Source organism: Lampetra planeri, chromosome 49, assembly GCF_965212315.1.
Source record: "Lampetra planeri chromosome 49, kcLamPlan1.2.h2, whole genome shotgun sequence".
In the NCBI taxonomy this organism is placed as follows: Eukaryota; Metazoa; Chordata; class Hyperoartia; order Petromyzontiformes; family Petromyzontidae; genus Lampetra; species Lampetra planeri.
In genome coordinates, this window is record NC_136155.1 from 401,844 (window position 1) to 426,043 (window position 24,200).

At 46.6% G+C, this 24,200-nt stretch overlaps 1 protein-coding gene across 1 annotated transcript; it reads right to left on the reverse strand.

Moving 5' to 3' along the window:
* Positions 1-1,242: 1,242 nt before the first annotated feature.
* Positions 1,243-10,619, reverse strand: GLUL (glutamate-ammonia ligase). The gene is made up of 7 exons (XM_078616101.1): positions 10,395-10,619; positions 7,418-7,598; positions 6,460-6,621; positions 5,844-5,990; positions 5,220-5,347; positions 3,615-3,814; positions 1,243-3,066 (listed from the first exon to the last, which is right to left on the reverse strand). Exons 2-7 carry the CDS (start codon positions 7,581-7,583, stop codon positions 2,733-2,735), a joined length of 1,137 nt encoding a protein of 378 aa, XP_078472227.1. The 5' UTR covers positions 7,584-7,598; positions 10,395-10,619; the 3' UTR covers positions 1,243-2,732.
* Positions 10,620-24,200: the final 13,581 nt, after the last annotated feature.

Consider the following 24,200-nt stretch of genomic DNA (forward strand, 5'->3'; position numbering starts at 1 on the left):
AGTGCAAGTAGTTGTCTGTGAAGCACGCGACAGCTTCAGGAGTGAGGCGACTCATGCCGCTCCAGTCCCGCCGGAGAGGGGGAGGAGGATGCGGCTGTTCGCGATGTGGTTCCATCGTCTGGTTCGGGTGGCCGCGGTCACACCGTGGGTTGTCTGGAATCCTCCTCCTGTGGAGGTGTGCGTAGCGACCTCTTGCTGTTCTGAAACGGTGAATGGAGCGCCGTAGTTTTCTTGGCAGATCAACGCAGTGCATAGCAGTCGTGGGGTCGTCGTTGAGGCTTTTATTTGGAATGTCGACAGAACTCCACAGTGTTCGCCAGCGGTCTTCAATTGACCCCGCTTTATCCAATTGTCTCGCACGATCCCAGATTGGTTTCCGGGATCTCAGATGCGTTCGTGGAGGGTGTCAAGCAGGTCTTGTTGTAATGATACAGGTCCACTTTCTCAGATTTTTGCCAATAGGTTTGCTGGCGTAATGTTGGCCAGAACCGGTAGCCACTCAGTGGGAGTGGATTTCAGATCTGGACGTCCAATTTCTGTGGGCGCTTGATGCCCCAGACCGGCGCGCAAGACTCGGCGCTGGAGCACGCCGAGCGCGGTTGTTTTGGTGGCGGCTTCCCACGTTGTACCGCCCAGTTTGCGTAACAGAGCCCCTCTGCATTGCTTTTCCACACACCTTTTCGACGGCGAGGCTTCTGTCTCGTGTTATGCTCAAGTCCTTGGGATATGGGTCACTTTTGACGGGTTACCATAGAATGTCACTTACAACTGGGCCAAAAAAGCTGCGGGATTTTTTGGCTTTGGTGGCCAGAAAAGCGCCAGCAATCTCTTCCCTGGAGTATGGACGGGAGAGATCGTGGAGCTTGTTGGTAGGCTCCTGAAGGTTGCAGCGAGATCTTTGCGCACATCTTGTTTGTGTTGTTGCTTGTTCATTGTGGTGGCTTTGTGCAGGTTAGGAGGCGAGGCGATTTGGTTGTCGGTGATTTGCTGCACCTTTTTTTTAATAAATACGCTGGCGCCAAGATGGTAAAGATTGCACGCTTTGCGGCTGGAGTGTGCAAAGTTAATCTCAACGGTTTCTCGCCATCGCTGTTGTCTGGCCGAAATTAGAGCCTCTAATCGTGCTAATTTGGTGTGGATGCTGTTGTGTGCACTACCAATTGTTTCGGTACTCTACACGCCATTAGAAAGTCAAAGGATCAAGAATTCAATTCAGCTCAAGCATAACACGCAACAAAAGTCTCAAAGTGAACCTTTCAAGGTTTGTTTTATTTTATTACCCAAAAACCAAGATACTGGACGACCAAGACTGCATGGTAAAACATCACGAAATACCAGACACACCATGGCACTTCATCCTATATACCCTGTAAATTCTACAGGCTTCAAGACATCACAGATGCATTTAAAAGTTAACGCCTTTTACAAGTAAAAACACCACATTTAATAAGAGGTCTTAGTGGGTGCAAATTTGAAAAAGTACAAAACTACTTTCTGCACTGCTATGTTACATGTACTGAATTACAAAAAGCTTGCCAGTAAAAAAATGCCCCATTTTAAAAGTTTTTTTTTTACTTTTAATGCTTCTCAGAAAAGCCGACTTGCATTCAAAAACCAACAGTTCACACGAAACAAAACAGTTTAAGCTTTGTGCCAGTTTAGATTTGTATTACTTCCAACCAAATGTTATGATTTTCATTTCTTTTAATTTGCATTGACCACAGAAACAATCTAAACCAGAAATAGAAACCTTAGAAATGTTGACAGTTTGAAAGCACACAATTTGAACCGTTCAAAAGTGGATGAAAATAATTAGACTTCCAAAAAGGACTCTTTTACAAACAAACAAGGCAAGCTTTAAATATTGCATCAGGTTAACGCTTGGCAGACAACAGGCTTGCAGTAGCATACAGTCGAAACACGATCTCAAACATTTGTCTGAGACTTGTAAGATACAGCACCCCTTTAAGTATGTCCGAACAAGTTATGTTTTAGTAAACAACGACTCCTAAACAATTTGAATATTCTGGTATTGTATTATTGCAACGTGATTTGCGTTAATTTATATAAAACTAAAAACGCAAGATTCATAAGCAAAGAGAAAAAAACGTCAAAGGCTTAAAATAACTGTTTAAAAATAAACGGTAAAAGCAGAGACTACATTTAACCTTGAATGAGAATTTAAACGGAGCATTACATTCTTGTGAACAGCCGAGGTTGCTCAGCCCGTGTACCAGCCAACGAGAATCAAAGTGCAATCTAAATCATAAGACAACGACCGCGTGGGATGGGCAAGAACACGCACACACACACAGCAAAAGCTAAATAATTATAATCATTCACTGCACTTGTGATATGACTGTTAACAGTTAAATAATGATCAAGGAAAAAAATTAGCGTCAAAAATGTATTATAATCCATTCGCTACCATGAGCAGTGGCACTAAGCGGATGGGAAACAAAACCAAAATGCCCCACGAGAATCTCGCACGAGAAACACATCATGGGTGGTTGTTATTGTTGTTACGTTCACTCATTTCTCCTCGCACCAGGTGAGCAGTTTCCGGAAAGGAATAATAAAACCAAACAAAAAAACCCTGAAAACAATCGAGGGTGACGGAGAACGAAGGGACACAGCGGTGGTGACGACACGCGCGGCTCAACGGGGACGACGAGCGGGAATGGCGGCGGCGGTGGGAGTGGATGGACGGGCAGGGAGCGGCTCGCGCTGCCCTAAGCCTTCTCGTCCTTGTCGCTGTACACGGTCGGCGTGTCGCCGCTCTCGTGCAGCAAACACGTGCGGATCAGCGCTTCCGTCACGGCGTACGGGTTGCAGTTGGCCGAGGGGCGGCGGTCCTCCATGTAGCCGCAGCCGTCCTGGCCCACCTGGCGCGGGATGCGGATCGACGCGCCGCGGTTGGCCACGCCGGCGGAGAACTCGTGGATGCTCGACGTTTCGTGGGAGCCCGTGAGGCGGCGCGCGTTGTCCAGGCCCCCGCGCGGGTCGTACGCGCGGATGTGGAAGCTGTGCCGCTTGCCCAGCTTCTCGATCGCCTCCTCTATGTGCCTGGCGTGACGGGGGACAGGCGGAGGACACGCAGAGGGGATGCGAACGTTAGTTGCGTTACAATTTGGGTTTGCGTGGATAATAAAAGTCCGTGCGTAGGCAGGCATGTTCACCACCCTCATCATCATGGAGGAGAAAACCAAGCTGTCAGTTCAATTGCGGAAATTAAAATTTTAATTTAGTCCATATTCGTAATTAGAGGTCTTTACCAGATGCAGGAAGTAATTTAAAAAGTGATAGCTAAAATTGAGTTTTGGTCCAGGGCTATGAAACACCTATTTGATTCCATCCACAGGGTAAAAATAGATAAAAGCATTTAGCAATAGGTCGATGGGCCAACACAAATAGACAAAGTCCATCTCTCCATGCACACGTCAACAGACCCATCCAGAGTGCAAAGCTCACGGATGTTATTAAGAAAGTTGACGACTATACTTTGATGCCAAATGATGGCCCATCCGGCCCAGATATTGCCAATTTGCGCAGCAACATTTTACAAACGGATCGTTACGACCGGAAACAGAATGGGAGAGGAGAATGAAACTTACTGCAGGCCACCCTCCTCCCGCATGGGCAGGGTGCTGAAGTTGGTGTGACAGCCGGCGCCGTTCCAGTTGCCCGTGATGGGCTTGGGGTCGAACGTGGCCACGACACCAAAGTCCTCGCACACGCGGTGCAGGATGAAGCGCGCCACCCACAGGTGGTCGCCCATGTCGATGCCTTCGCAGGGCCCGACCTGGAACTCCCACTACGCAGGGGGGGGGGGGACCAAGGACGAGGTTAACATCGTGCACAAATGGGCAGGCGGAAGCTGACGAAGAGTGACCGACCGCGGAGGCTGTCGAATTAAACGCCGTTAACGACCACCTATTGGGGCACGCGAGGTATGCGAGTGGCCAGTGTAAACCACAACACACGACACCGTTGCCAGGAATTAAACACGAGTAATCGGATTTATAGCACTGATGTACAACTGCTCCCTTCATGAATTTGTAAAAAAAGACCCCATATACTTCATTGATGAGAGCAGGCCTTCTTAACTGGCTGCCACTGATGTTGAAGAAGTGAAGAAATCTCAACATCAATGGTAAGCACTCGGAATACAATTTTAAGCAGGGTCCAATATTTCTAATGAAGCATCATGTCCAAAAATGCAATTACGAACGCAATTCTGTCAGGTAAAAGCCATTTGTTCTCAAGAAAATGCTGCACAGATAAAGTAACATTTCACAATTTGAGTTACTGGGTGCAGTCTTGACATTTTCTTAAACGGCATTTTAAGTGTAAATTAATTTCCTTCTGCGACAACTACTTGCGTCATTTAATGTGCGATCTCGGGTGACAGCAGTTCACACCGTGGGTGTGGATGTCAAATAGTTCACATTTTAGTCTGCCTCTGCAGAGCCAGAGGGGAAATGTGTGGCCAATAATCCCAACGTCGTCAAATACATAAACAAACATTTGATCCCCACTGCTTCTTGCACAAGACCGACAAAATATTAGAACTGCCAAAATAAGAATTTCTTCACTTCGCAGCAAGTGCGTGTTGACAGGATAAAACCCATTCCGATTAACGAGCCCTCGGTAGTAACGACATTTTGGCTTCCCAGCGTTACTACACCCCTTTCGCAATTCTGATCAGAGGTCTAGTAAATACACCGAGCAACTGAAAACATATCTAGCACAATTTAAACGCGTGTGCAGCTATCGCTTCAATACATTGTGAACAAGAATTGCGGCAATAACAAATGCGGAAAATGTAATTGCTAAAAGTGCCGATGGTTCTCGCAACAAGATTGTGTTTGACTGCCAGTCTAGGGTATGTATCAACATGCCAACTCATTAGACACGTCTACAAATGTAATTGGATAAACAGAAAGCATTACCCTATAAACTTTAACATATATGAACAGGTCAACTTTAAATAAAAAAAATGCCAAGACAAACTAAAACGAGGCCCTTGCCTTCACTTCCAGAAAACATCGTGACATTTCATTTAACCTTACCCCATCACGATGCAATAAAGCAAAATAAATCAAGAGGCCAAACAAAGTGCATCGACCGAGTTTGACGAATCGATCCATTTGACTGGTCATTTGCACATGTCACGATCGAGACGAGCGTGTCAAGGATGCCGTATCCCCCTTGTTTACCTGCGAGGGCATGACCTCTGCGTTGGTGCCACAGATCTTCACGCCGGCGTAGAGGCATGCTCGGTAATGCGCCTCCACGATGTCCCGACCGTAGGCCTTATCAGAGCCCACACCGCAGTAATATGGACCTGCAGGCACAAAGACGGGGCAGTTGGTCAAACACTCGCCCCAGTCATTGGTTGCCACCACATGTACTCACATAAACCAGGCGTCCTTTATTTATAACTGTGAAAAACCACATTGCCAGGTACAAGGTTTTTTAAAACCATCTAGAGCAGCCTTCACCACCGTTTGCCACCGCTGCCAATAGCCCAATTATAGTTGTGATTCAATGGTAAATCACATAAGAATTGGAACCTATACTACCCAAGTTAGCAGTTTATACAGAATGGCCATATATCACCGCAAGAGCAGTGCTGCCAGGAAATTTCATGAGAAGGAACAGTCAAATAACCTGAAACATTTACGATTCAGCACAAATGCTCAAGACTGAACAAAACAGGATGCATACCGAGAGAAAAGTCCTGCACCAGCCTACAGAGCTGCTTTGTTTCTTCAATAGTGACCACATTCACCCGTGCAGCCCACAACAAAGACTATGCACGCGTCACCCCCAGCGCTCACCCTGGGGCCCGGGGAAGCCGTTGGACGGCCAGCCGAAGGGGTGCCCATCCACACCGAGGATCGTGTACTCCTGCTCCATGCCGAACCACGGCACCTGCGCCCGAATGCGCTCCATCACCATTTTACAGGTCCCACGCAGGTTTGTCTCTGCAGGGCGAAAAAAAAACCACACAAACACAGAGACGGTAAGCAAGTGAACATTCAAGAGGCTCCTCGGAGCGAACTGGAAATTGTGGCATGGCCCCATCTTAGCTCCACCTCGAGTTGGCCCACACTGCCCTCCAAATGCACAAGCGGCGCTTCATTTTAATATAAATCACAGGCCTGGCTCTATAGCGCAGTTATCCGTCGTTTACAAAATATCCTTACAGGCAAATAGGAAATGTATAATGTGGCTTGGTCTAAATGTAATGTCAATAATCCGCAACAAAATTGAAGACGTATATACTCGCACATTTGAGGCCTTATTTTAAAACAATTCAATCCAGCTATATATACACACATTCAAGGAGCTACAAGAATGGATAGTTTTTTTTTTGCAAGCAAAAACACAACGTAAATCAGGTAGCCAGGCAAGTGGGTCGACCAAAAAAGACAGGCACTTGCAGAAGCTCACCGGCCGGCTTGCGGTTGTACTTGAGGACCTCGCAGAGCACCAGCTTGTTGGGGTCCTTGCGGAAGGGATCCTTGAACATGGCCACAGGGATCAGGTACATGTCGCTGTTGGACCCCTCCGCCTGGTACGTACTCGAGCCATCGAAGTTCCATTCGGGCAGATCTGTACAGAGATTGGCAAAGGAAGGATTCACAATTGATTCAACCAGCTCCCATTCAAGCCCCCAATGAGGATGCTTTTATTTGGTATTTCTGCTAGCTAGTTTCAAGTGTCTTGTTGGTGGTTTGGACCAGAGAGGAATCACAAGCCACCCAGCCAAGTGCAGGGGGGGGCATCAGCCACTTCACAATCATTCACGACAATTGTTTGGCAGATTACCAAGTTTAGGTCCCTGTTAGAATTCCGATGCGGTGCCAAAAAGGTAATGGCTTACTGTCGCAGGCTACTTCACACAATTATAAGACAATGTGCAGGTTTTATAGCAAATAAAGTCCCCTTCCCCCATTTAATTACAATGAGGTGAACGAATTTAGATTTAAGCTGATAACCCCTGGGGCGAAAAACAAGAGTGCAGGCCTCACAAAGCCACACAGCCCCAGCAAGCGACGTGTACAAACCTCAGGAGCGGGCCACCAAATAATCACTTAACAGCCAAAACAACAAACCACTAAATTATTTCTCCACTACATCTTAAGATTTGGGTATCTGCGCGAAACATTTGAGGGATAGGTTTGAAATATTTGGCAAATTCATTTGTATAACACTACAAGAGAAACCCAACAAACCCGAGCTAAATCTGGGCTACTTGCCGTACTGTCTACAGCTAGATGGTGCCAGTCATCTCGGTCAACCCAAAACACCGGGCAGGGCTCCGTTCTGCCAGGTTCTGCCATCTCCTGCCACGGTGAAAGCCACCGCTACTGTGGTGAATAGGGGGCTGTTGTGGTGGTTCACGCACCGGCCACGGTTTTGGGTTCCGTGTCGAGGGTGCGCGTCTTGCAGCGCAGGCCCTCCCCCGTGCCGTCCAGCCAGATGTACATGGCCTGCACCGCGTCGCCCTGCGGCAGCTCCATGTACTTGCTCTTCACCATCTTGTTGAGCCGCGAGCTCTCCGAAGTGGCCATGGCAGCAGCTAGGTTCTGGAGGTGGGGGGGGGGAGAAACCCGCACATTTTAGTCTCGCCACAAACGATGGGAGAAGAAGACACCGCGTCTCTGCAGCAACACGACTACACGTGGATAGACAATGGCCTGGATTGTAATTCATCAGGTGGCTGATGCTGAAGCAGATTAATCCAAGCGCACAAGCTTTAACGAGGAGCACGAAGAGAGCATTCACGCCACAAAGCTTCAAGTTAACAACCACCTCACATGGTGGATGGTGACCACGAAACCATCTCCCCATCAGCACAACTATCATGCGTTCTCATTTAGGGCAGCAAGCTTAGCTGCTGGACGTTTTAACTCCATGTATTCCACAGATTTCACAATTATTCAGCTTCACTCCAGAGTTAGAAATTTATTTTATTTCTACCTACGTGACTTTACCAAAATAACCAAAGAGTAAATATCGGAATTTACGTTTGCTACTGCTACAGTTTGAACAAAAAAAAGAAGCCAACAGAACCCCTGTTACATTTTAAAACCGCATGTGAACTCCACTGCCCACTCTTCAGCCAACTGAACATCGTCTACAATCTATTTAATTTCTTATGTAACCTAAAATTATGTTGCCAACAACATAATCTAACACCGGATTGAGGGGAGATGGTGTATGCAGCCAAATCGGGTTTTAAAAAAAAGTCCAACTAGTTTAGCATTCATTTATTCAATCCATCTTATCTGCTGTAAACTCTAATCTAAACTGTAAACTCTCATATAAACTGATCGAGGGGGAAGGTGAAACTGCATACGGTGCCAGGTCTCGACAAGGGACTATTCTCTTTGGTTTTTTCGGTAAAGTCACGTAGGTAAAAAAATAAAATAAAAACAAATAAATCTTTATTTAGGTAAAAAAATAAAATAGTATTTATTTTTATTTTTTTACCTACGTGACTTTACCTTAAAAAACCCAACGAGTATGGACCCTTGCAGTCACGAAAACTTCAAATCTAGAATTAAGGGCCTTATTGGCCAGCAGACCAAAACTACAATGCAAATTGTGAACCCTTTGAATGGACATCGCGGCGCTCTGGGTTTAAGAGGGGCAAGAGGCCCGGTCTGTTTGTGGCGAGACACCCACTTTTCAAGCAAAGATATTATTGCCAAAGAGATGGCTCCCGGAACGGAACTCCAGCTGTATTGAAAATAAACGCTCACGGTTTAAAAATAGGTGCTTGTAACGATAGCCAAGCACGGACTTACTACAACAGAGGCATTTGAAACAACCCCCTTACAACGGCTGGATAAATTGAGAAGCCATCATCCAAATGTAACCCTAAACGTTCCAGAATTTCTCCGCAAACGTCGTCCCCAATTTTCAGGATGGAATTCACGAAAAAAAAATGTTCAAAGGCATTCTTATTTTTTTTTAATGTGATCATTATACAGGAGCCATGATAAATGGGCCAATCTGAAGAATCAACTTTTGCGATTGCCAATCTAAGGATCGGTTTGAAAACGCCGTTTTTCATTCTATCCTGTTCACCTATATAACACTTGCCAATCAGGTGGTCTTGACACCATTCATCATTAATGTCGAGTCGCCTTGCAATCACGCGGATTCGTGTGGCCGAGAGGGGAGCAAACGGAGGCTCTTTGAGGACTGCTTCGTGACATCATTTACACAAATTAATTACGGCTCTTGAAAGATTTAGTTTTTTGTTTACCCAATTCCAATAAAATGGCTCTCCGTGTGATTTTGCTTTGCGGCCCGCTGGTCTGTGCTGGCACCTCAAGGTGCAGTACACGAGTAGCTGTGATGTGGGCTTCGTGCCCAATGTAAACCATCGTTTAGGGCAGATTCCTCACATGGCCGGCACAGCCAGTGGAGTGCCCATCTTAGAGTCGCCCTAAGCCACCAAGGAGGGACCTCAATGCCCTCTGCCACGAATGCCTTTGTGTGGCGGCACTCCGCCTCAACCACACACGGCATGTCCTGGCAGCAGCGATAGCCACCATTGCGTGACCAAGCAAAGGGTTAAAACAACAATCGCCTTGCCTCCCAGGTCATCCCGGCAGACACATTCCACAATTTATCATCAAATTGGGAATAAAAATCTCAAAATGTCACCATCTATTGCATTGGCCGTGGTATAGCAAAACGAAGCTCATCGCGTTTACTGAAGGTAATCTCACGAGCCTGCGGATTCGCCTACATTCTCTATCGCTCCCCTAGACTCGTCCACATCCCGTGGTTACGCAATGGCGTATCCCTTCATAATTTATAGAACATCCACATCGATTCTGTTTCACCAAAATACAAAATGGTATTCCAAAAATATATACAAATTCGGCTTAAAACACCACACTATTAACCCAACACAATACAAAATTACACATTCACAAATATACATCAGAGTCTAATACTGTAATTGTATAACATCCACATCTTAATCCACATTATCAGGTCGTTTCTGTACTAATGTACACATACATACGTAGATTAGTGCAATTGATATATTACCGAATGCAAGCCTACACACACAGCCAGAGCTGGCAAATTCGTGCCCACGTGCTCTCTGAAACAAAGGATAACGCTACTCTGCATATCACCATTTCGTGTAAACATTTTAAACAATTGCATTACGAATGTAACCCCCCCCCCGACTCCAAAGCGTTGTGTAACACTCTGCCGTGTAGCACTTGGCAGGGGTTCTCATTCCGCTGTTCTCTGGCTATTATTGTTCGGAGCTGGTACACAAAGACCACAATTACTGCACCGCAAACCCCATGGCAACACATCCAGCAGCAACAACAGCAACAACAGCAACGTACCTGTGCGCGCTCTTGACAAATAAAAACCGAACAAAATCGGGGCGGGAGAGAGTGCTTCCCGAACCTGAAATGAGCAGGTTACACCTTGAGACCAGTCGGCAGGTGTCGTGTTAGTTCGAGTTGGATGCCACGTTGCCTATCAACTGCTGGCTTAAGACAGCGACCCACCCCGCGCACCGCTCAACAACAGAAAGAGGAGACACGTGGCGGCTACAACTGGCGACTGAATGGCAAAGACGCCGAGCGCTTTTATTTATAGCCGAAGCTCGTCGATGATTGGTCGGTCGGGCGCGTGATAGAGCCATGCTCGGCGCGAGACGCGTTGTGATTGGTTGAGGGGAGTGAGTGGTGGACCCCCCCCGCACCCCCGCCCCTGTGCCCCCCCCCCCCTTTCAGGAACGAGGAACTCCTCATTGGGAGTAATGGCCACGTCGGGTGTTGTTTTCCATTCTTCACAGAACACGGTTGTTCAATTTCGTAGGCAGCAACAACACCTTGTGACGGTCAACAGCGAGACGAACGACAACTTTAATTCGCCATAAAGTCTAAGAACAGGTCTCCCTTGACAAAGGTCCTTTTTTGGGCATAATCCCAAATAGAAATGCTAATTAAACAGCTTATTTGTCATTACAATGCTGGATGAACGCCTCCACCCGCACACCCTTTTCGTAGTCATCGGGGTTGTTTCTACCACACTTTACCAAGTTTTCAAGTTTAATTTATTTCAAGTTTCATTTATTTGGTATAGCCCTGTGACACCAAAGTTATGTACAACAAGTTGACAACAAAAAACCCGGACATATATCTGTATGAGAGACACACGTGTAAACAAGCATGATCACAATGAGGTGAATGAGTGTGTCAACAAAACAACCCGCGGACAAACACGAATGGAAGAAGGCCGTAGTTCGAGACTAAGGAAGAAGTGGCCTCTAAAGGAGGATCTCCACCGCAGAGATGGAGATCGACTTGAGTGGAGGAGCTTGGATTGACGTTTGCACCTTGAGATTCTGAGAGTCATGGCTTTGGGTAGCATTAAGCTAGCTGTGGATAGAGTGTGGCTGCTGATGGTGATGTTAAAATAATTTTCTTAATTTAGATATGGGATTTTACTGTGGTACACATTATTGAGTCGTCTTGGATAGTATATGTCTAACACTTAATTCCTGCTGTATTTAAGATGCACACCAACACGCGCGCTTAAATGACCAGTTCGCTGTACACGGCATGGAGCTGTTGACCGCCAGTGGCACAGTGGAGATGAACATCTCCCGTGGCTGGACGTAAGAGGGCTCAAGTGAAAAAACACATTCACAATATGTTTTCTGGGCAGTCGTCACTAAGGTGACACCATCACACTCACGACAGTAGAGAAGCTGGCTTAAATATGGTTGACTAAAACTCAAATTTGAATTCAGGAGACATCTATTCACCTATAAATAATGGTGTTGGGAACTAACAGGAAAGTGTAAACATCATCAGTGTTCTTTGGTTCTTTCGGTTAAGTCACGTCTAAAGATAAAATAATAAATTAAAATAATAGCAATTATTTAAATTTATTGCTATTATCTTTAGACGTGACTTAACCGAAATAACCAAAGAATAATTCCTGCAGTCACGAAAGCTCTAAAATCAAGATCATCAGAGTGTTTAAACACAAAGCATAAACATATAAACACTGATTTTCACATGAATTACATCCTCAATAACCCCAAATCGTTACCCTGTTGCTATTTTTATTACAGGATCACTCAAACATGTATACTACAATTTGTATTTACAGTTTAAATGTAGTTTGGTGCATTCACTGCTGGATGAAAGCTTCCCCACACCAATGCCACCCCTCATGGTACGGCAATGCCATCATCAATCTGGCTACTCCACATGAGCTGAACATTTTGCGTTGCTGTTTCTCAGCACAGAATTCTCAACGCATTTTTAAACGGTGACCTGGTCTGCATTTTTTCCACCATACTGACGCAACAATTACTTTTTGCATCTCAAGGTGTTTTCCTTAATAGTTAGCAAAACAACGTCACCCATGGTCTATCACAACGTGTAGTCAGCATCACATGGAAAAGCATGATTCCCGTATAGGCATGTGGCTGGGTGACACATTGGCATTATTTGAGTCACAACCAACGACATTTTGTGTTCCACTCTGAACATTTAACCATACATGTGGGACGTATCTCAAGAGGTCCACAGCTGAAGGTGGAAGAGTGTGAGAAGTGGAACAGGAAACTCCGCGAGAGACACTGAAGATCGCGGACGATGCAGAGTGTCTGTCAGGGACATCAGCCACTCACTTCGAGGATGACACTCGGATAGGGAGACCCTGGTGGAGTTCACTGACGGCACTGAAGCCATCAGTCTTTTTGTGCTTCGTGTGTTGTTCTTCCCCCGCACCTTAGCATGGTTGGCTACGTACGGTGCAAAGGAAGTTCAACATACATTCATACAGTTGTAACGCTAAAAGCAGATACCTTTGCTATATCTATATGCCTAATTTCCAGAGTGTACCTCACAAGTATACATATTGTATATTTTCATCGTCTTGATACTGCCAAAAAGGTCCCCCTAGATATATTCAGTTTTCATTCAGATTCCCATCGCCACCCCTGTGCATGGCCAGGAATCGAACCCAGCGGTGACCTGAGGCTCTGGCGTGGTGTGACCCATTCCACTCCTCTCGCGCGCGCGTCATGATATGCACAGAGCTTATGCCAATGTTTGACGTGCACAGCCGAAATAACGCCAAGAGGCAATGTTTGGTGTTGGGATCCCGAGCGGTGTCTGCTCAAGAGATGACACGTATTGTAGAGAAGGTTACTTCGAGGGTGGTCATTTTCCACTCGACGTGTGTCTCTACATTCCGGCGGCTCTCGTTTCGTCTGGAACGCTGGCGAGTGGCGAGTTCGTGTTTGCTGTAAATTCGCACTTTTATTTGAGTGAAATAGCACAGCGCAGTACGTACGTATGTAGAACTTCTTTCGCTCCGTACGTGGCCAACCGTGCTAATCGAAGGATAGAGGGTTACACTGACAGAAAAGCAGGAGTTTAATTTATAAAGCATAGTCAAGAACAACATCTCGCACAAATTGAATTAAACTTACTTTGATGGACTTTATTAGGCAAAGTGCACGTTTTGTGTACCAACGCCACAAAGTATAAATATGTTTCATTGTTTACCCATCTTGGCATTCCAACAAGTATCTACATACTGCTGTGGAGTGCTAAAATCAGTAAACAGGTCTAGCCTCGAGAAGTTGATGGTATATGTGGAATATGACTTTCTTTTCTATAAAATATAAGTACTAAACTATGTATATACACTCTCTACATGACGTCAAATTATTGTTATAAAACCTCTTGATTGTTTCTACGCCGTATAAATCCCAACCCTATATAGTATTGCTGAGGTGCGCACAGTAACACAACGTTTAATTTAATCCCATGAACCTCTCTTTACACAGCACGAAGGCGCGCCATCCAGAGTTGCTCAAGAGTCGCTAATTGAAGTGACAAGCTGGAGGGTGGAAGGCTGCGTTCTTCATCGCAAGCCTGGCGGGTCACTGGCGCCCCCTGGTGGCCTCTAGTGCGGCCCCTGACAATACACACCGAGTGAGAACACCACCACCACCCATCATCATCATCATCGTGCTGCTGTCAAACTCCCAATGGTTTCAAATGTGTGGCGTCCTTCACACTGACGATGTCTTATCGGCGTAAGTGGCCTCCCCTCTGAAAATGAGTGAGGAACGGACACTGGTAGATGGGGTTATCTTCTGGGATTATTCCCCGACATTAAAGTTGTGTGTTTGAGACAATAGAACCGCAATCCATGTGGTCCTCTCCATGGTGCTCTTTGTAAATTCCCAGCATCCATTGTTGTGTCCGTGCAGTTGTCGAGAATTCTCATCCCAGGGCAGGTAATTAATTGGTAATGATTGAAAAACTTTGCAGGCTCATTGGAATGTTATTTTTAATTGCCAAATATATTTCTTCTAAAGACATCTATCGTGCTCACCTTCACTTCTTTACGTCAAATCATTTTCATCCCAATCTGCCTTCACACGCTAGAATTTATTAAAGCCACTGAACAAGTGTCACGGTGGCGAGAAGTGAACTTTCTCGCCTCGAACACAGCAGGTCGGGAGTTGAATCCCGGGCCTGACACCTCTATAATTAGAGTTTGCATGTTCTCCCTGTGGTCGTGTCTTTCTCTCCACATTTAGAAACATGCATTTAGAGTGTTTGGTTGCTATACATTTCCACACTACGCCACTTAGTTGAGCCATTATTTGTGGCCAGTTCGCTTCTGACAAAGAGCTGGAAAGCTCAGTGGGCCTTACCTGCTAAAATAAAATAAAAATACTGGTGACAGAATGGCAGCAAAAGGTGGGAATACACCTGATAGTACGAACACCATGGAGATTAAGTGATGAAACCAGTTTGTACACAGTAATAATATAACATTTGTGTAGTGCAAATTCACGGTCGTATTCAACATAATCAGCCTCTGTCTATGCACTGCTGGATGAAGGTCTCGGATCGCCGAACTCGTCATCAACATTCCTTAGAAGAGTCCATATGGTACATCCCATGTGTGATGCCTGGTGAGTCGAATCCGCAGCTATTTCCAAGCACATCTTCTAAAGGTCGTTTTGCAAAGCCATTAAATTATCCTGAGTGATGCAATGGTCGTTTGCTGCAACGATAAAAAGTACCTTTGTAAAAAATATCGGTTTTAATTACTTATTTGAATTTCGCCCCGATAAGTGCTGCCTGCAAAGTGCACTTTCGCCCCGATACTTGTCATGGTCACAGATAAAGTTCCTGGAAAGTCTGATTTTATGGCTACTACAGAAGAGAGTGCATGTGTCTAGTGAGCACTGTAGTATTACGTAATGCAAGGATGTCAAAGGCTTCGTTGAGTCGAAAAGTGTAGTGTAAGCATGGATTCATTAAATTGCATGTCAACTCTTGACTTAAAGCTTTCGTGACTGCAGGAATTCATATTCTCTGGGTCTTTCGGTAAAGCCACGTAGATAGAAAAAAATAATACAAATATCACGACGTTACGATCGCAACACAAGTAATCGTCATCAGGTGAAACAATACTCGATCAGATGAGTCTTCTTGTCTCGAAGTTAGATCTTTTAACAAAATTCGAGACAAGAAGGCTCATCTAATCAAGTTCACCTGATGACGATTGCTTGTGTTGCGATCGAAACGTCGTGATATTTGTATTATTTTTTCTATCTACGTCACTTTACCGAAAGACCCAAAGAATATGCATGCCAACTATTAATTTATGTAACTAGCATCGCCGAATTGCAAAATCGCATGACTATAACGGTGCATTCATGTTCAATGTTGATAGTAATATGAACCAATTGCTCACAAGTGAAATGTGCATCACGATCCAGTGTGTTGTTGTAACTTTATTTAGGCCAGCAAATTATACGTATGGATATCCAACAAGCAGTGGCAATGGCAGCAATGAACTACAGCAACTCGTAGTTTCCACACCTGCACACCGCAAGAGGGCACGCAGTTTGCACACACCCATTGCTTATCTCTTGCTCAGTGTCTCACTAAACGACGTGTTATCTCTGTTGCAAAAGTGTTATTTTTATTGGTGGTGTACGCACGCTCTGGGTGGCCCAACAGTTATGGTTACCATAATAAATGCGTTGTTATTTTCCCACTGAACCAATAAAACCCACAATCATTGATGCCATCCTGTATTATTATGGTGGCATCAATAGTTGAGACTGTTCCCTTACACAAACAGTAGTGGTTGTGCACGAAGAACGGAGCGGCCACGAGTTGCTTCAGAGGTAACGTGAACATCGATTCTTACCAACGTGATTCGATACACGTATCACTATGAATCAATTAATCAAAACATGTTTACACGCCCAATAGGGCAGTGTTTAAAAATATAATAATTTTAAATTAAGCTCCCTTGTCAGACTCAACTCACTGCTGGATGAAAGTCTACTCATGCTGTGTTGGTTATGGGAACTGTTTGACTATACTTCCACCACGTTGGTCAGGAGCATCTGTACAGATATCGCTCAGAACTGATGTTCGGTCGGGATAAGAATTTAATTGAAAAGGGCGCCGCGGTGGCTAGGAAATGTGAACTCTCTCGCCTGCTCTACAGGAGGTCGTGGGTTCGATCCCGACCCTGACGCCTGCAAAACATTTGAAGTTTGCGTGTCTCTCTCTTCGTAGCCGCGTGGATTTTTCTCTGATATTTCCCTCCACATTTAGTTACGTGCGTTTCTAGTATTTGGCTGCTCTACATTTCCACGTGACAAGTCACTCTGTTGAGCTATCACTTGTGGCCAGGTCGCTTCTGGAAAATAGCTATATAGCTCAGTGGGCCTTACCTGGAAAAAATAAACATAGTTTAGATTTGAAGCTTTCGTGACTGCAAGGATTCATACTCTTAGGTTTTGTCGGTAAAGTCACGTAGGTAACAATAAATAATCAATAATAAAAATAATATAAATAATAAATATTTTATTTCTATTACTATTTATATAAAGTTTATTATTTATTTTTACCTACGTGACTACCGAAAAAACCTAAGAGTATAAACATAGTTTAGTTTTACATATTTTTAGTTTAGAATTCGTGTGGCCAACAAGTTCACAGCGCACTGCACGAACCACTGGATCACCGCCCCTGCGGCAGTGATGCATCATCATCATCATCATCGCCATCGTCGTCATAGTCCGTGCTCTATCCACGGCTGGATGGAGACCTCCCCAAGCGGTCGCAGTGAGTCGAAGTAGACCAATATTTGTTGGTCGTCTTCCGCCATCTGCTGACAGCTCACCAAACACAACCATCCGATGTGTTTTCGGGTTGGTACAGTACAGCGGTGTTGTTCGGTACGATGTCCGACGTTTCACGCGACATGCTGGAATCAGTGCCGGATTAAGCTAGCGTGGGGCCTGTAGCATATGTTATAAAGGGGGCCGTCCATAAATGACGTCACTCGATTTTAAACCATTTTTGATCCCCTCCCCTTCGTCACACGACGTCACAAAAAGTCAGACCCCCTCAAATATGACGTCACAAAGCTGTGTCCCCCCCAAAAACATGCTACAAATCGCTTTAAACTATTGTCACTGTAGTGCGTATTTAATGTGGCGCTGCATTCTGATGTTGTAGGAGAAAACATTTATTTAAAAGTCTATTTAATTAAGCAGAACGTGTTGTCTATATTTATTTAAAATTGCGCATTTTGATGTGACGTCACATTTCTCACCCCCCCCCTAGGTGCGTGACGTCATTTATGGACACCCCTAAATTTAAAAAAAACCCACATAGATATTAAAACATACATTTGTAACTTGTGTAGTAACATTGAATGGGTCACTGTGGCGCTGGGAGACTGGTAGACAATTGGATTGGGGGTAGCAGCGCGTTCTACCACTTGGAGCTGTGGGCCGTGGTCTTCGCCTCTTCAAGCTGTGGGTCTGGCAGCGTGTTGGCTGTCCTGACTCGGTGTGTGGTTGTCCCCTAAGGCTGTGGAGGCCGGAATAAACAAGGGAGAGTGCCTCCTACTAGTGTCTCAGAATTAGTACAATACACTTGCATAGTAAAGTAATTGTATCTTTTCATTTGCTATACAGCCAGATTATACGACAAATCGCTCACCTAAAACACCCAGTTCATAAAAGTTGAAGGCAGTATAGTACTATAGCAAGAGCATGTGCAGAATCACTGAACCGGAATTGATAGCGTGGACGCATTTAGCACGGGGCCCTTGATAGTGCGGGGCCCGTAACATGTGTTACTTTTGCTACAACGATTATCCGGCAATGGGTGGAACCTCCCGGCACGTGGAGAGATACAGCACAATTGCGATAACATACACGCAGTAGCTCGTCCAAAGACCTGTACACTTCACTGGATTGATATTTGTCATACATTTAATTGGAAGGTGAGAAGGGTTTTACCCAACAATACTTGTCTGGCATTGACATGTCTTACTATATTAGAAACACGTTTTGCTGGCTGTATTCATGGCTGCCTGGCTGGCTGCCTGGCTGGCTGACTGGCGCTCGGATGTTCGCGTGTACGGTGGCGACGTCACCGCGCACATCTGCGTGATTGCGTCACCAGCACTGTGAGAAACAAGGTTTGCTCGCTGGCTGGATGACCCATCACCATCACTCACCACCAATAATCACGACCCATCACCATCACTCACCACCAACAATCACGACCCATCACCATCACTCACCACCAATAATCACGACCCATCACTCACCACCAACAATCACGACCCATCACCGGCACTCGCCACCAAGGGGCGCAGCTTACCTGGAGTGCCACAAGCCAGCGGGTATTGGTGAGATTCTGCATGTGACTTGTGCTTGTTGTATCAGACATCGTCCTCAAACCTGCCTCCGTACATGGACGCCTCACGAGATAATTCTTGGCAGGATCCTCCTCCCGACAAAACAGGCTCGACACTCAGTGAGGCGCTCGTGGGTGAACACGTGTAGTGAGCACATCAAATTGTATCCATGGCGCTCGGACTGAAACGGGCCTTGTCTCTAAGCGTTGGGTGATTCGTGTCTCTGTGTGTGGGCGCAAGGGAAGTCCGCTCGCTCATCTCTAGTGGTAGCCACGACCTCATGGTAAACATTCCACATTCGTCTGACGGGCACCATGCACACACATAATTAAACAAGCACTTCATTTAACTTCCGAGTGCTTAAATCTCACCAAGGGTTCCGTTTACCGACCCCAGGAGCTATGATGATTGATGATTGGACCGTGGGGTGAACATGATGCAGCTGGTGATGGCGTTGTGGGAGCATTGCCCTCGAGCGCCACTTGAAGTCACCGACCTCAACTCTTGAGCCCGACTGGTCCCCCAACTAAGCCAGAATGCTTCCACTCTGTGCGACTTACACACACACCATGTCTATACTGTACGTGGTATATTATATACAGCACATGTGTGTGCTTACACATATATACTGCACCTATGTACTTACATATGTATGTTGAACCTTTTTCGCACCGTACGTAGCCAACCTTGCTAATCGGAATGGCGGGGTTAAGGACGAGAAACCAAACACCAGTGCTAAAGAAATTAGTTTTCAATGTTCAATTACGTACTCTGTATACATGTACAAATATAACAACAGATGCCATTCCCTTACTAAGTGACGGCAACATCGCCACCACCACAGTACTGTGCTTGTGCCAGGCTAGGTGCACATTGACGCCACCCGAAGTCTCGAAGGCTTGCGGCAGGAATGAGGCCACAGGATTGACGCAGGTGCCATCGGTTCGACTGAGATGTCTGGCACATGCACCACCTGCGCTCCCCACGCTGCCACCTGGGGCAGACGACTGCCAAGTGATCGTAATCATTCGTTGTTTTACGGCGTTGTTGTTCATGCAAATGAGCATCTCACAATCCCCGAGAACCCGCAGACAAGCTGGGAAGCAGTCAGGCGGTGAGTCGGTGCGCACAAGCTTCGCACTCCTGCATACACTAAGATGTTCGCGTCCAAATAATGAGAGTGTGTGTGTGTGATATACATGTTGGAGGAAACCGGAGCAGCCGGGAGGAAACCCACGCGTGCGAGGGGGCAACGCTCTATCCCAGGGACAGATGGCGAGCCAGGGGTCATGGCTCCTCCACATTTCGCACGGCGGTTGGCTACGTACGGTGCGAAAGAGGTTTAATACCCGGGTGCTTCAAAATAATGTTAACACTTGTATGGGACTCTCGTGATTAATAGAGCAAGCACGGATAACACTGCGACATGATAGCAAATGTATCTTGATAGCTTCAAAACGTCAAAGAGTCTCCACTTGCTCGCCGTCATTGCCGACACGTGCCTGGAATCTTCTCCAGGTGGTCTCCAGAGCTCGGAGGAGGAGGCACTTTTCTCGTGCATGGTGTTGTTGAAAATTCTCGGAAGTGTTCACGTTCTTTTGAAGCGCCCTGTACGTGTACACACCGGGGGTTTCACGACGTCTCCGTGATCCATCAACCCTCGCTGATGCATCCACAGGCCACGTACTTCGCTACCCGGCTAAGCACCTACACATGGGATACACGTGTACATATATATACAGTACAACAAAGGCAACGAGCCCCTTTTATAGCCTCAGCAGACTGTTTTGGCGAGTGCTGCTAGCGAGTCGCTGCACCTATGAAGGTCGCACGGCACACGATGGGGTTTGGTGAGAAAAAACCCACACCCGGCCGCCTTTGTCCCCCCAGTGTTTATGTTCACACACCGCACAAGTTACTCATTTGAGGCTGAGTACACACACACAAGACAAAGATCCCCCGTGGAGCCTTCACAGACTGTCCAGCCAAGTGCCGTTAGCAAACACCGATGAAGGCCGGAACGGTGCACGAGGAGGTGGGTGGCCAGCACCATACCCGACCGCCTTTGTCTCCCCAATGGCGATGTTTACACACCGCACCAGGTACTCATTGGAGGCTGAGTCGACCGAGGGGAGGCCCGGGAGCGGTTCAGGTAATCGTCACCGGTGTTGGCCGTGAGCGGGAATCGAACTCGGGTGGCCGGGTTTGGAGCGCAGCACGCTAACCGCTACACTACCACTCCGCACACATACACACACACGTGCACACACGTGCACACACACACGTGCACACACAATAACAACCGCCATTCGCCACTAAGTGGCGGTGACGTCACCACGACGCTTGTGCCAGGCCATGTGCACCTTGAGGCCACGTGAAGTATCGAACGCCCGCTGGCAGGTCACGGGGCAGACCCAGCAGGTGCCACGGGTCGACTGACTGAGATGACCGAGATGACTGGCTGATGCACCACCTGTGTCCCCTACTGTGCCACCTTGTAGTGCTTTAGCCACCCGGCGCTCCGCTCGTTGTTGTGAGCGTCGCTCCTCTGCCCTCTGTTGTTGCTGGAGGGCGACTGCCTCCAACTGCCCAGTAGCGTCCTTCACGAGCCTCCTCCACAGAGGCCGATCATGACACCGCTGGTACCGGTCATCGGCAAGTCTACTCCGCTCCACGTCCTCCTGTGCCACATCACTCCATCTCTTCTCTAGCCCGTGCCGCGCCCGTTTAGACCCCTCGATCCGGCCGAACAAAAGCTGTTTCGGCATGCGGTGGCTGGGTATGCGGGCTACATGATCCATCCAACGCAGCCTTGCCTGCCGGAGGAGCTCACCTATTGGACTTTGCCCAGATCTTGCAAGGATTTGTGAGCTCCTCACACAATCCAGCCTGGTAAAACCCAGGATGGATCGTAGGCAGGCCAGCCTAAATATTTCCAACCGTGGCTTGCCGAGTTGCGTCGTTGTCACTCGCTCAGCGCTTTGTGCCTTCCTGCTCCTGCTGCTGCTGCGGCGGCGATATGATTGCCTCGTGCGTCAGCCAATGTTTGTATTTGCCGGTGCAATGTCGAGCACGTGTGGGGTGGGTGGCTCAGCTGGTGGACAAAAGGCGTTCAGACTTTAGATCGCTGGTAAACATGGCAGAGTTCACCTGAGCCAGTGCGTGTGTGTGTGAGACTGAATGGAAAATGCCCGAGACTTTGCAATGTAGACTATAGCACATTGTGTTCGTGTGTGATGTGTGTCAATATTTGTGCATGATGCAGCACAGTACAGGGAAGTCAATGTTATTGTTCCCGCATCATTGGTGATATTCTTTCTCGAGAAAACTATCAACGAATATTACATTTTTACATATAAAAATCTATTTAGCTTTTTCCTTTTGTATTTATTTTATTTCCCCCCCCCCCTCCCAATCGAATTGTCGATTTGGCTTCTGATTGTCATCCGTCATGAGACCGGGCATCCAGTCCGCTCGCCTCTGTGTTGCGGTCGGAGGTTTGGAAACTGCACCGGTCCACACCATGGGGGGGGGGGGGGGGGTCTGATGAGAATCACATTGAAACCAAACATTCTGATGACCAATTTTTAAACGGCCATTTGATTAGTTACCTACTCGTGGCTATTGATGATAGGAATACGTTTTATTACAGTAATACTTTTGAATAAACTCATCAGTATCAAATGTAAAATTGTAAGGTTTGTCCGGACAAAATGAAAGCGTTCATCACGCAAAACATGTGTAAATTAGGCTTTTTAATATATTGTTAACCTGCACAGAACCGGGGGTGAAGACATAACATGTTCGTTTTTATTTCTTCTTAAAGTAATCGTGTTTACTTGCTGACGTGATTGCGGTCACGTGGGGCACCGAATCACCGACCCTCGACGAGTGAGGAGCGGATGTGCACAAAAAAAGATTTCATATATTTTTCCACATCCCTGATAATCATGATTTAGTAAAGAGTTGTATTTCTCAGCAGTGGCAAAATGCGTTCATTGCGCTGATGCTCGTGGGCTACCCACAATTTGGTCCCAAAACCAAAACCCTTGCATGGTGTATTAGACAAGGCACGTGACCATTGATGCACTGTGGTGCTGGATCATTCTCTGCAATGCGGCACACAGTACTGTATTCCTTTAGAGCAGGGGCGGGGAACGTCCGGCCCGCGGGCCGTACAAGGCCCGGGGAATCATTTCGTCTGGCCCTGCCGAGGCAACCGCAGGCGGGACTCGAAATTCAATAAATCTCGGAGCAAACCTGGAAAAGCAGTTGCGAGTAGCAACATCATCAATACCAGCTAACATCACACGCCTCACCAAAGAGAAGCAGTTCCAGCCATCGCATTAGGGGTGAGTTAATTAAATGTTTGACCAAATATAACGGGCTAATTTTTAAGTTGATCATTTTGTATGGCCCGCGAATGATGTTTTAAATATCCAAATGGCCCTTGGTAGAAAAAAGGTTCCCCACCGCTGCTTTATAGAATCGTCACTCAGATGACAAAGTGTCAGTCGCCACATCGGGCAGTCACTGTTCATTTCCTACAAGATGGTACCTGTTTTATTGACACCGTGGGGATGATGGGCTTCACAAAGAGGGAACTTGAAGATGGGGAGAGCTCACACCAACGTGGTGCGATTGGTGTGTTGACATCGCCCTTTGACACCGCAACAAACGATTTGGCACGGTGGATCGGCAATTGCTGCGATGATCCACTGCTGGATGAAGGCCTCCCCAGGCCGTCGCCAGCCATGGGGCTCCGAGCTCGCGTTGAGCGGCCTGAAATACTCGCTCAGTCCGAACATGTTCACAAAACGAGAGCTGTGTAATCGTTGGGCCACATTTCCCTCTTTAAGCGCCAATACAAGTTCTCCCCTCTGTAGATTTGGGCTCCTGTGAAAGTGACGCTCATTGGCTGATGCAAGTCCCACTGGTGGAGGGGCTCATGGCAGAAATTTGGCCAGAACATGACGTGGCCGAACTTAAGAATTAATTACGAATCATAATACTGACTGTGGGAAAAAAGGTAATAAGTTCCACTGTGTTGTAGAATTTCTGTCAATCTGTGTCAAAACCCATCACTCACAAGGATACATCACTTTTCTCATTCTACTATTGAGCATGAAGCTAATGTCGAGGTCTGCGGCTCGCCACGACGAGAGGGCTTCAGGAGACAGAGTTGGTGTCGTTTTGCTGTTCCTCGTCCACTGAAGGAGCCCAACCCATTGTGGTTTATTAGACTGTATATGGCCCAGAGTTGTCACTTATTAATGTGCGTCAATAAATACAACCCGTATTTGTTTTTAGGTTAGGGCCACGCACTAGATTTATGCCAAAATTATTCTCATTAACCCTCCACAACCCGACAAGATATTCCCGTTTATACATATATTATTTATACGTGGCCAGTGTAG